The sequence below is a fragment of the Babylonia areolata genome, chromosome 5 (genome assembly GCF_041734735.1).
Source record: "Babylonia areolata isolate BAREFJ2019XMU chromosome 5, ASM4173473v1, whole genome shotgun sequence".
NCBI classification, from domain to species: Eukaryota; Metazoa; Mollusca; class Gastropoda; order Neogastropoda; family Buccinidae; genus Babylonia; species Babylonia areolata.
This window is the reverse complement of record NC_134880.1, coordinates 53,651,444-53,663,943: the sequence shown is the minus strand read 5'-3', so window position 1 is coordinate 53,663,943 and position 12,500 is coordinate 53,651,444. Positions and strand designations below refer to the sequence as shown.

Below are 12,500 nucleotides of genomic sequence, written 5' to 3'. Positions count from 1 at the left end.
CACCCATTTTTTTTGTATTTTTTCCTGCGTGCAGTTTTATTTGTTTTTCCTATCGAAGTGGAGTTTTCTACAGAATTTTGCCAGGAACAACCCTTTTGTCGCCGTGGGTTCTTTTACGTGCGCTATGTGATGCTGCACACGGGACCTCGGTTTATCGTCTCATCCGAATGACTAGCGTCCAGACCACCACTCAAGGTCTAGTGAAGGGGGAGAAAATATCGGCGGCTAAGCCGTGATTCGAACCAGCGCGCTCAGATTCTCTCTCGCTTCCTAGGCGGACGCGTTACCTCTAGGCCATCACTCCACTTCGCCTGCTAGTCCGACAATACCAAGTTCAACTTGGGAAGAAAAATCAATACATTCTCTGGTTTGCTCCCAACATGGATGTCGAGTTTCTTATCATAATCATCACCGTCATCAGCTTCTTTACATTGTAACTTAACTGGCTTAATGAGGGATGGAGCAGAAGTTTCTGTTCTTGTTATCATCTACCATTGAACAATCCTGGCAATATTTACATTCCCTTACATACAACACGAAACAGAAACTACATGTGTTATTTTTTCTCAGGTACCGTGTGGGACCCCTCTCCAAACCCACCTATGCTGATCTGATTGTCAATTCCCAGCGGAGAAACCCAGTACCTTTCTCTTTTAGACCTGTGGGCGGTGTGGAATTCACGGCCATTTTTTCCGTTCTTATGCCCGTGATTGACCAGAAGGTGAGTGAAGGGTCATCCTGTTTTTTTCCTTTAAAAAATGTCGTGTGTGTGTGTGTGTGTGTGTGTGTGTGTGTGTGTGTGTGTGTGTGTGTGTGTGTGTGTGCGTGCGTGTGTGTGTGTGTGTGTGTGTGTGTGTGTGTGTGTTTTTCCGTTGGTGTGTGTGTGTGTGTGTGTGTGTGTGTTTCTTATTTTATAGAGACACCTCAGTTGACACAAGGTGCTTTTCAGAATATCTGGGTTATCGGCGGCTTAACCTACTTTTCGACCCCCACCTCTTAGGATCTTTTAACACTGTCACACATCCCCCCTGCCCTTCAAAGCCCTTCCACACGCCAGACACACACCTCTCTCACCACCTATTTTTTGTTTTTTGAATAGGTCTGCACAGTTTATCAGACAGCATCTGCCCTTTCGATATAACAATAACAGCATCTCTAAAACTAACAGTGTGCAAAGTATATCAGAAAAGAAAACATAGAATGCAGGTGTGAAAGAAAAAGAAAAAAATCTTTGCATCATCCATTATTTTCAGAACTAAATGAAGTGAGTGTGCTTTTTTCCATGAAATCTGGCCTTGGTACCAATTTTCATAGCTCAAAGCGCTTTTTTTCTTTCTTTTTTCCCCCCTCAATTTCATGCAAGATCACGGAGCATATTGCCACACTCTTTTTTCTTCTTTTTTTCTTTTCTTTTCTTATTTTTTTTACTGCTCTTCGCGTGTCTTTCTTCAATGGCCGAAAAAAACTCACAAAACAACAACAAAACCTAACAATAGAAGAAGAAGAAAAAAAAAAAGAAAGAAAGAAAAAAGAACTCTCCCAGCCACATACATTCAGTCATAGTTCTTTATCTGTGTGATATACCACTGATGGACAAATTCTGTACTTTTTAATCGGTGTAAGATTATGCGTGTCAGGGTTTTTTTTCTTGCGCCAGTGTGTTACACCCTGTGTAATGACTCATTCATTCTCTTCCTCTTTCAGGTATTGATCGTATTTGTATGTGTGTGTGCGCGCGTGCCTGTGTGTGTGTGTGTGTGTGTGTGTGTGTGTGTGTGTGTGTGTGTGTGTGTGTGTGTGCGTGTGTGCGTGCGTGTGTGTGTGTGTGTGTGTGTGTGTGTGTGTGTGTGTGTGTGTGTGTGTGTGTGTGTGTGTCCTATGTGTGTCAATATGTGTATCTGTATAAGGATATATGCGCGAGCGTGCATTATCTGTGTGTGCGCAATCGATTAATACTGACTATCTGCACCAGTCCACTTGATTCAATAAAAAGATATAGTTTATCTGAGACTGGGATGAACGAGTTCCGTAACTTCCTCTTACTGTATTTTCCCTTCAAGGCATTCATTATCTGACATAAATTATTATTATAATTGAATTTGTTCAGTCGACGAAAACTGATCGATATAGTAGCTGGTGCTCGAAGATTAGAAACAAAGGCGAAGATGAATTTGTTTTCTTTGCTATGCTGATGCACATTTTGGCAATCAAAATTACTACGTTGATTGTACAATAAGATTTCAGAAATAGGTCGCGATGTTTAACTCCAAACAGACTGTTTTCTAATGTCAGCTTGGTTCGCTTCCCCAACAAACCAGTTAAATAATGGTTTGTCTCCATTCAGAATCTTCGCACTGGGCTACAATAATAAAAGAAATGTTCGATGAAGTCTACTTCATCTGGACATAGTGAGCATTTGTTACTGTCCGTTACTTTCATCTTATGCAGTAAGGCCAGGATTCAAACCACAGTGCCAAAGACATCCACGCTGATAATTCAGACGAATCATTTGTGCAAGATTTGAAGCTAAATGCCAGAAACTAAACTTGCCACCTGCAAAAACGGAATGGGAAGAGTTGGACCAGAAAATAGTTCGAAAACGTGATGCGCTGATAGGAAAGAGCACTTTGGAACACAAGTTAGCCACCCACGGAGATATCGTGTATGCAGCCTGTCGTGAAACCTATGGAGTAAAAGAACCATAGACAAGAACACCTCAAAAAGCCAGGCGACAACGAGAAATGGAAATCATCCGAAACGCAAAAAGAAAGCTCAAGAAAACGATGAAGACAGCTTCAGAATTTGAAAGGCAGGGCATACAAAAACTTTGGAAAGACCTGAAAGTAAAGCACAGTGCCCCCAGTAAAGCAGAATCAGCAAGGAAGAAAAGGAGCAACAAGAAGACACAAGACTGCTTCTTTCGAGACCCCTTTCAGTTCGCCAGGAAACTGTTCAAGCAGCTCATATCAGGGATACTCACAGTGGAGAAAGAAACACTTGAACAGCACCTCAGGAAAACATTCTGATCCGCAAAGCAAGAAACCACTAGATTCCAAGTGTTTGGTTCATCCCTGGAAACCAGAGAAGAAGTTCAGATATAAACCACCAACCCTTGAGAATTTACAGAAAGTGGTCAAGAAAGCCAGGGCCAAATCGTCATCAGGGCCAAACGGAATACTGTACTTCCTGTATAAGAAATGTCCCAAAGTCCTTGAGTGGCTCCACAGAGTGATAAGATCAGCATGGACGAACCTGAAGATCAGCGACCAGTGGATGATAGCTGATGGCGTGTACATCCCGAAAGAGCAGAATTCAAGTACCATTGGCCTGTTCAGACAAATATCTCTCCTGAATGTTGAAGGGAAAGTCTTCTTCTCTGTCATGGCTGCAAGACAGGCAAAATACCTCACAGAAAATTAGTATCTGGATGTGTCAGTCCAGAAAGGCAGCATCCCAGGAGATCCTGGCTGTGTAGAACATGCAACAATGATTTGGGATGCAATGCAAAGAGCAAAGGCAGAGAAAAAGAACTTTGACGTTCTATGGCTGGATCTGGCAAATGCATACAGGTCAGCTCCTCATGAGATGATCCAGCTGGCCCTCGAGATGCACCATGTCCCAACGAACATCAGGGAAATGCTGAAGAAGTACTTCCATGGCTTCTCAGTGCGGTTCACCACCAAGGAATATATGACAGATTGGATCAATCTGGAAGTGGGCATAACCGTGGGCTGTGCAATTTCTCCAATCCTGTTCGTGCTGGCGATGGAAGTGATCTTGAAGGCCTCAGTGAAGGGAATGGATACCAGATACCTCCTTTGAAAGTCTTCATGGATGACACAACAGTCCCTTCAACAAAAGAGGATGACACCCGTGAAATACTGAAGCGGCTGAACGAGCAATATTATTTGCCTCAGCCAGGATGAACTTCAAACCAAAGAAATCACAGAGCCTCTCACTGCGTAAAGGAAAGGTAGCTGAAACGGTCACATTCACTGTAGCCAACCAAGCCATTCCAACAGTGTCAGATGACCCAGTCAAGAGCTTTTGAAGATGGTATGATGAGTCCCTGAAAGACACAAAATAGGAAGAAACAAAGCAGACAGCAGAAGAAGGCCTGCATATCACACACCAGTGTGGCATTCCTTGCAAATACAAAGTGTGGTGCCTACAGTCCATGCTGATACCAAAGCTCCTGTGGCCTCTCCTGATATATGATATCAGCTGTAGCACAGTCGAGTTGATTGAGACAAAGATCAACGAGTACACACGCAAATACCTTGGTGTCCCACCTGGTCTCACTGACATGGCACTCTACTGTCGCCAAGCAAAGCTGAGGCTACCTCTGAAGTCCCTTGTCGAAGAATACAAGGTAGGGAAGGCAAGACTTCTCAGCATGCTCAAAGACTCAGGTGACAGTATTGTGAGATCCAACCAACCCAAGCTGAAGACTGGCAGAAAATGGAAAGTTAGGGAGGCAGTCAGTGCAGTGAAAGAAAGCCTTAAGACGAAGGAAATAATAGGACACACCCAAACCAACAGACAGGGCCTGGGATCGACAAAGATGGAATGGTGGTCCAAGGCAAGGTGGGGAAGCAGAAAGAGACATAATCATACAGGAGATCAAGAAGGAAGAGGATGACAAAAGAGTCCAGAAGGCAGTCCAGCAAGGCCAGCAGGGGCAGTGGACAACACGGGGAAAATGCACTCCAAAGGAGCCTCAGCTGGAGTGACATGTGAAACATGGCCCCTCTGAGGATCAGCTTCATCCTAAGATCTGTGTACGACCTCCTTCCCTCGAACACAAACTTGGTGAAATGGGGGAAAGCAGATGGCCCTGCGTGCCCACTCTGCCATGGCAAACAAACAGTGGAACATGTCCTCAGCTCATGCAAAGTGGCGTTGAGCCAAGGACGGTAAACATGGAGGCACAACCAAGTGCTTAAAGAAATTACACACGTGGTGAGCACTGTCCAAGGAGCACCAGCCCCACCAGAAGTTCCAGTAGAGTTCCGCTCGACAGAAGGCAATAATGTCTGGCCAGGAACAGCATCCAAAGTTTCCAAAGCATGGAAACGCGGGCTGCGTGATGGTGCCGAAGACTGGGAATGCACAGCTGACCTACCAGAGGGGAAGAAACACACGGAAATCACCAGCATGAGCGGCATGAGACCTGAAATAGTACTCCACTCCAAGCGATTCTGATTGAGCTCACTGTGCCATACGAAAGCAGAATGAAGGAAGCCCACATCTACAAGACCGAGAAGTATGCTAGCGCAGCCAGCAACCTGAGAGAATCTGGCTTCCAAGCCAAAGTCCTTGCCATAGAGATTGGTGCAAGAGGGTTTGTGGGTGCATCTGCCCACAGCCTCATGAAACAGCTGTTGATTTCTGGCAGAGAGAGGACATGGGCTCTCAAGGCAATAGCAGAAGCAGCAGAAAAGAGTTTCACCTGGTTGTGGTCGAGGAGGAATGAAAGTAAACTTCATAAAGATTGAATTTCCGTACTCAAACTAGGCGAACGATGGCTCAGTGGTTAAAACGTCTGCCAGAAAAGGTGACTCAGTCCTGAAGTGGCGACCAACCTGGAGGTGCAGGTTCAAACCTGCTGAGGACCAGAAAAACAGAAAAGAAAAGGCGGCAATACAAGGGCATCCAGGAGTCATGACCCGGTGCGGCCCAGCCCCCTTAGAGTGTAAGGAGTTATGGGCCGAAACACTTGACTGATGGGGGCTTCTTCTCTGAAGACCTTGTACTGTCCAGCTCTCCCTAGAGTTTCTTATCACATCATTGATAGGGTATATATTATGCAAGATTTTCCACTGCAATTCTCTTAGTTTAATTTCTTTTGTTGTCATGCGTGCAAGTAGAGGCGCATGGTTTATTTGCATTATTTTCTACGCTTTTGCTCTTCTGCAATAATCTGGAGTTAATTGTTTTCACTATATCAAATGACGTAGAAGACAATAATCTAATCTCGCACTGGATTTCCGTGTCGGTGTAAGAATCAATATTATTTCTCTGGATCCATATTATCCAGTCATTTTGAGTAGCGTTAATTACTGCATTATACTCAAAAAGTGTGACCGCCAAAATCTGTCCAGCTTTATTTTGTACCTTAGCTAAACTCAGAAGCCGATTATCATTTTTACATAAATATCACTGATTTTTTCTAAGCCTTTGTCTTTCCATTTAGGGAAAGAACAGAGTTTTTCCTTTATATTTTATCAGTGAGTTGTTCCACAGGTGGTGTTGATGGAAGTTGTGTCCACTGATCTCTTCTTTAGTGTATAAGTTCTCAAATTCCAGATACTTTTCTAGGACTGTTCTCCAGAACTCATTTGGAATAGTTTGTAGCATTTTATCAGTTGGGCGACTGTTTATTTCAAAAGCTCTTACACCTGTTGCAAGTCTTTGGAGACACCATTTTGGAATATAACACCAGTTACCTTTTGAGAAGTATATTTTACCAGCCCATTGTAAATAGCAGGCTTTTTGAAAATTAACTATATTTATCATTTTTAGCCCACCTTCTGCACGGTCTCCTTCCATCACCGTTCTTTTAATTTTTTCAAAAGTTCTTTTATTTGAATATCTTCTTTGCCAAATAAGTTTATATAAGGTTCTGTTTATAATGCTAAGTACTTTTTCTGGGGGTTAAATAGACTGCATTATGTATGTGAATTGACTTAGTAATACTTTTAGCGATGACTATTTTACCAGGTATACTTAGATCTCTTTTACTCCATAACTTGATAATTTTTTTTCGTTGTTTCAATTCTCCCTATCCAGTTGTCCTCAATGTTTCTCGCTCTGGTTGCATTCTGAAAGTAAATTCCTAAAACTTGTATTTTTTTCAGTTATCTTGAAGGGAAGCGTTTGTTTTATCTTTGTATAGTCACAGGCCAGAGAAAATTGCAATGGCATTCTGTATTTTGGATGCCTCAATTATGTCTTTCCTCTTTTGAATGAAAAGTGTTGTCATCTACTAACTGTTTTATTTTGATTTCAGCGTTCTTGTCGCCTGGAGATAGGACGTTTATACCTTTGATGTTGCTGTTTCTAAATTTTATTGCTAGTAATTCCACAGCTAGTATGAAAGAAATAGGGGAACACGGACATCCTTGTCTTATTCCACATGTTACTGGGAAGGTCTTTGATACCCATCCTCCGTGGTTAATGCTGCTAAATGTCTTATTATTTAGCACTTGTGTTCATTTGATAAACTGTTTTCCAAAACCAAAACGCCTGAAAGCCTGAAAAAGAAAATCTCTTGAAAAAGAGTTGAATGCCTTACAGTAGTCCAGAGCAATCAGATACCCAGATTTACCAGTATGATTTAAATATTCTATGACATCATCAATGGACCTAATAATTGTTGAAATATTTCTACCTTTGATACATCCTACTTGGTCTTCATTAATCAGTTTACTGATATCACGACACAATCTTTCAAATATAACTTTAGCTAATATCTTGTAGTCTGTGTTTGTGATTTGACAAGTTGCTGACTCTCATCAATGCATTGCCGCTGTGGTGCGATGAAAAGTAAAAGAGCTTGCGCAGAAGGGAACCCCTGGGATTTTTAATCATAGACTATTGGTTAGCTGCCTGAGTGCACTCAGTGTGTCTTGAGTACGAAGATAACTAAACCTTCAAGGTAAACTGTACCCGCGATACCCTGCCATGTCAAGGGTAACTTGCCTTGAGGAATTTTTTTTCTCTTGAATACAACCCCAGGTAGGCGTCAAGTTTTGAAAATGATTCTGTGTTTGTAATGCCCTTAGAGCCTGGATAGGCGCCATATAAGTATCCATCTGATGACGACGATGATCATGATATATGAGATGATGATGGTAATGACGATTTGATGATAATGATGATACAATTCAGGTCGGCCACATTCTGATGGAGAGTTACGGAGGCAAGTTCACTGACTGTGGCGACAAGTGTCTGACCACCTACCCAGCTCCTGTGGGTACCCAGCTGATCCAGCAGACCACCCGACAGATCTGGTTGCTGGCCAACTACAAGACTGAATACTACACGTACGTATGTGGTTAGTTGTGGTGTTGGCGTTCTCTTCTTTACTGCCTGAATTGTTTCCCTGTATGGACACATATGCCTGACACGTGTGTGCGGACAGAGGGGGGGTTGGTAGAGGGGGGTATGCTGGGATTAGAGTTTGAAATGGATGGAGGAAATGAGAGCCGGTTGGTGCACAACAGATACAGACTCTTGGACAACAGACCGTGTTTTGTGTCAGAAAGGCCAGCAGGTTCGTGTAAGATGTTACGAATGGAAGCGACGCTGCCCACATTGCTGTTGCTGATGTGTTTCAACATTGAAACAGGAAGCATTTTTCTTCCGTGGCTGTATATCTGGCGACATTCAGTTGTGATGATTTTAGATTAGAACCCTAACAATTCATCAACATTAGTACTTAAGCTGGTTTATGGATTCACCTTCTTGCAATAGTTTGCAGTCATGATGAACACGACATTATCTTATCTGTTGTATGAATGTGGTAATGTTCTCCAGTAAGCAGCTGATGAAAACATATGTGAGAACATTGTAACATATTTGAGAAATGCAAAGAGCTTATCATGTTTATAGTGAAATAAACAGCTAGAAACAAACATTGCTATGGAATTGAATTCACTTTTGGTTACATAGCATGTGTAGACACTGCAACTTGAAAATCGTTACATAAAATTATGAATAAAATATCCGTAATAAAGGAACACGTAAAGGCAGGGAAGGGAAGAGCTGAGCATTGACGAACAAAACGGGGTTATCTTTGCAGACTTCACCCTCTGGACTTTGGCTTTCTGATGAACTTGGACGGCAGTGACGTGACTCAGTGGAGCGTGGAACAGGTGTGGTACTCAGGCACGATGTACAGCTCACTGGACGACCTGGCTGACAAGTACGCCAATGACCCCTCCACCAACAAGACCCGTGTGGACTATGTCCACAACAGCCCGGACCTGACGTCCACCCAGAGGCTGAGGGGAACACCTGCACCAGATCCTCCAAAGAGACCCCCTCTGCAGGTCACTTTTAATTCCTTATACACTGCCCAGGCCGAAATCACTGGAATATTTCGAAAATTTTGTTTTGTGGTGAAACAAAATCGAACACAAAACAGACACAGACACACACATATATATATAAATGTGAAGTCTTAACTTAGTCGTGGTGTTCCCATTGTTGAAACTGGTCTCTTTCCCGTTTTTCTTCTTCTTTGTTCTGGATCGTTTACTCTGTTCCCCTCCTTCGTCACCATCAGATTCTCTGTATGACCGTGTTCACAGATGGAACCGGACGGCAAACGCTACAGCATCCATCACCGCCATGTCCGCTACCTGCACTGGGACTTTGACATCCGTCTGTCCGCCTTCACCGGACCTCAGGTGTACGATGTCCGTTTCCAGGGAGACCGCATCGCCTATGAGCTTGGGGTGTCTGAGATCGCTGTCTTCTACGCTGGATTTAATCCCATGCAGCGTGTGACCAACTTTGTGGACAGTGGGGCACTGATTGGTGAGTTGGGGGCAGTGAAGATAGCGCGAATCGTCGTCGTTATAACAGATCATCACTAGCTGCAGCAGCAGCACAATTCTGAACACAGAGGCCCAACAACTGAAGCACATTTCTTGTATTTCGCTCCTGGCATCAGAAATAATGACACGTCAGAAACATGGCAGATATTGGAAGAGTAGGAAGAAGTTCAGACAACCTGAGGCTATGCACTTGCTTTCTGCAGTTAAAGTCACTGACCCTCCTTTCCAGAAAATATTAATTCTTCTTCTCCCTCATCTCTGTGAAGAATCATTGGTGCGCCACACAGAAGAAATGTTCACCGGTTTTATTCAGGTCTGTCGGATGTGTGTCAAACATTGGTCTCTGCAAATGGATTTCCTGTCCATTTTGCAATGTTGACAGACCATGGTATTTTTTCTGTCTCCCCTCCATCTCCCTTTGTCAACAGTTCACTAGAAGGTTGTTTTAACAAGGCCATCTCGTTACATGGCCACACAAGTGTGGCTTTATGAACTGATGTCAGCAGATATTCATAAGGTCCAGTGAGCTGCTTGATGGCTAATGCACTTGCACATGGATAAGATATACCAGCAGTTATGGTGGTTTTGTGGTAGGTCATCAACTTGGACTTTATGGCACTGATTTCCCCATCATAACTTCTGGATATTATAAGCTGGTCGAGTTCGTGTTCACAACCTGCCAAGCGATTGATGTTATCTGCAAAAGGAAGGTTCGTGATGGTTCTCTCCTCCAATTCTAACTATGTTGACATGAGCTTCAAACCCATCAGTCATGATGTGTTCCAGGAATAACCTTGGAGATAGAAGGCATCCCTGATGAACACCAACCAAAGAATGGAACCACTTTCTAATAGCACTCTGTGTGAGTGCCACACTGGTGACATTCGAATATTGTCGCTGGATGGTGGTGTGTTAGAATTCCCTTTGGTGTTGGAGGTGTTTTTTGTTGTTTTCTTTTACAAAAGATATGCAGGTTAAAGATCTGTTTGACGGTACTTCTGCCTTTGCAGAATCCAACCTGTTCTTCAGCAATCTCCTCATGGCTGTACTTTGTACACAGTCATTTTGAACATTATTTTGCTTGCATGAATGATCACAGTGATTGTGTGGATGTTCTGGCAGTGTTGATGGTTACCTTTATTGGGGAGGATTGTGTGGTGGTTCTGGCAGTGTTGATGATTACCTTTACTGGGGAGGATTGTGTGGTGGTTCTGGCAGTGTTGATGGTTACCTTTATTGGGGAGGATTGTGTGGTGGTTCTGGCAGTGTTCATGATTACCTTTACTGGGGAGGATTGTGTGGTGGTTCTGGCAGTGTTCATGATTACCTTTATTGGGGAGGATTGTGTGGTGGTTCTGGCAGTGTTGATGATTACCTTTATTGGGGAGGATTGTGTGGTGGTTCTGGCAGTGTTGATGATTACCTTTACTGGGGAGGATTGTGTGGTGGTTCTGGCAGTGTTGATGGTTACCTTTATTGGGGAGGATTGTGTGGTGGTTCTGGCAGTGTTGATGATTACCTTTACTGGGGAGGATTGTGTGGTGGTTCTGGCAGTGTTCATGATTACCTTTGTGTTTGTGTTTGTGTTTATAAATGAATATATGCATGCACGTTGTTTGTAATTTTGACATTCTATTTGTCGTGAAATAGCAACGTGTTGTCAATGTGCATTGGTTTTTGAATCACTTCATGTTTCAGGCACACACTCCAAGTCTCTCATCCCAGGAGTCGACTGCCCAGAGGGCGCCACGTTTCTGAACGTGTCCTTCTTTGGAGAAGGGATGACGGAGCCCACCACACTTGCACGTGCCCAGTGTGTGTTTGAACAGAACACGGGCGTTCCTCTCCGCAGACACTTGTCCTACTCACGTGAACAAGGTGCTTTCTTTGGGGGCATGTCAGACTCTGTCCTGGTTGTGCGCTCCATTCTCACCATCATCAATTATGATTACATTGTCGACTTCGTCTTTCATCAGGTGAGCGGAATGATTGTGTGTGTGTGTGTGTGTGTGTGTGTGTGTGTGTGTGTGTGTGTGTGTGTGTGTTCATGTGCATGTGTGTATGTGTGTGTGTATGTGTGTGTTTGTGTGTTTATGTGCATCCATGCGTGAATGTGTGTGTGTTTTGTAAATACAAAAATAAAACAAAGCATTGCTTATTCCTGATTTTATGTCTGTATTTCTCTGTCTCTATCTTACTTCAATTTCATGTACTGTTGTACTTTTTCCAGCCCTTAAATCACGAAATGCATTTTCTGATTCCCTCTGCATCTTAAAATGTGAGTTGGAGAAAATCCTTTTAAATGATCTTCACACCGTTTGATTTTCTGTAGAATAATGCAGAAATGTGTCCCCACAAACTAAGGTGTTCACAATGTTCATGAACTTCAAGGATGGTTCACTGCCATTTTGTACAAAACGTTTTTTTTGTTTTTTTTTTTCAAGAGTGGTGCCATAGAGTGCAGGGCCATCTCCACGGGGTACATTACGTCCACCTTCTACCACCCAGAGGAGGACCCTTATGGATTCCGTCTCAACGACAGGATCATCGGCAACCTCCACCACCACTTGTTTAACTTTAAAGCCGACCTTGACATTGGTGGAACGTCCAATCGGTACGAGACACTGGACATCAGTGAGGAGCAGGTCCGGCTCAGACAGGTGAGTATCGTACAGCGAGTCGTCACCGTTCACTGGCGTGGGAAAGTTAATTTGAAAAAGATGGCAAGGTAATCATATATTTTGTGATGACTAAGACGCTAAACTGCTTGGCGTCTTCTCCTTTTCTCACAAAAGACCTAAGTTTGTTTGGATAGTTTTTTTCCACACTTACCACTCAATATTAGTGATTCTTGATTGGTGGGCATCAAAACGGTGACAGTGAATAAGTGGGGACTGGGAGTGTGTGAATAAAAATGAACTTCTTGTAGCTGAT

At 43.3% G+C, this 12,500-nt stretch overlaps 1 protein-coding gene across 4 annotated transcripts in view; it reads left to right on the top strand.

The window, feature by feature from the left end:
• LOC143282178 (putative amine oxidase [copper-containing]) overlaps positions 1 to 12,500 on the top strand; it is a 25,362-nt gene that overhangs the window by 4,162 nt on the left and 8,700 nt on the right. For all 4 annotated transcript variants that reach the window (XM_076587747.1, XM_076587746.1, XM_076587748.1 and 1 more), the window contains exons 3-8: positions 571 to 721; positions 7,894 to 8,048; positions 8,807 to 9,056; positions 9,318 to 9,546; positions 11,265 to 11,542; positions 12,011 to 12,226. In XM_076587747.1, the coding sequence (XP_076443862.1) occupies positions 571 to 721; positions 7,894 to 8,048; positions 8,807 to 9,056; positions 9,318 to 9,546; positions 11,265 to 11,542; positions 12,011 to 12,226 (1,279 nt within the window). The remainder of the gene's footprint in view (positions 1 to 570; positions 722 to 7,893; positions 8,049 to 8,806; positions 9,057 to 9,317; positions 9,547 to 11,264; positions 11,543 to 12,010; positions 12,227 to 12,500) is intronic.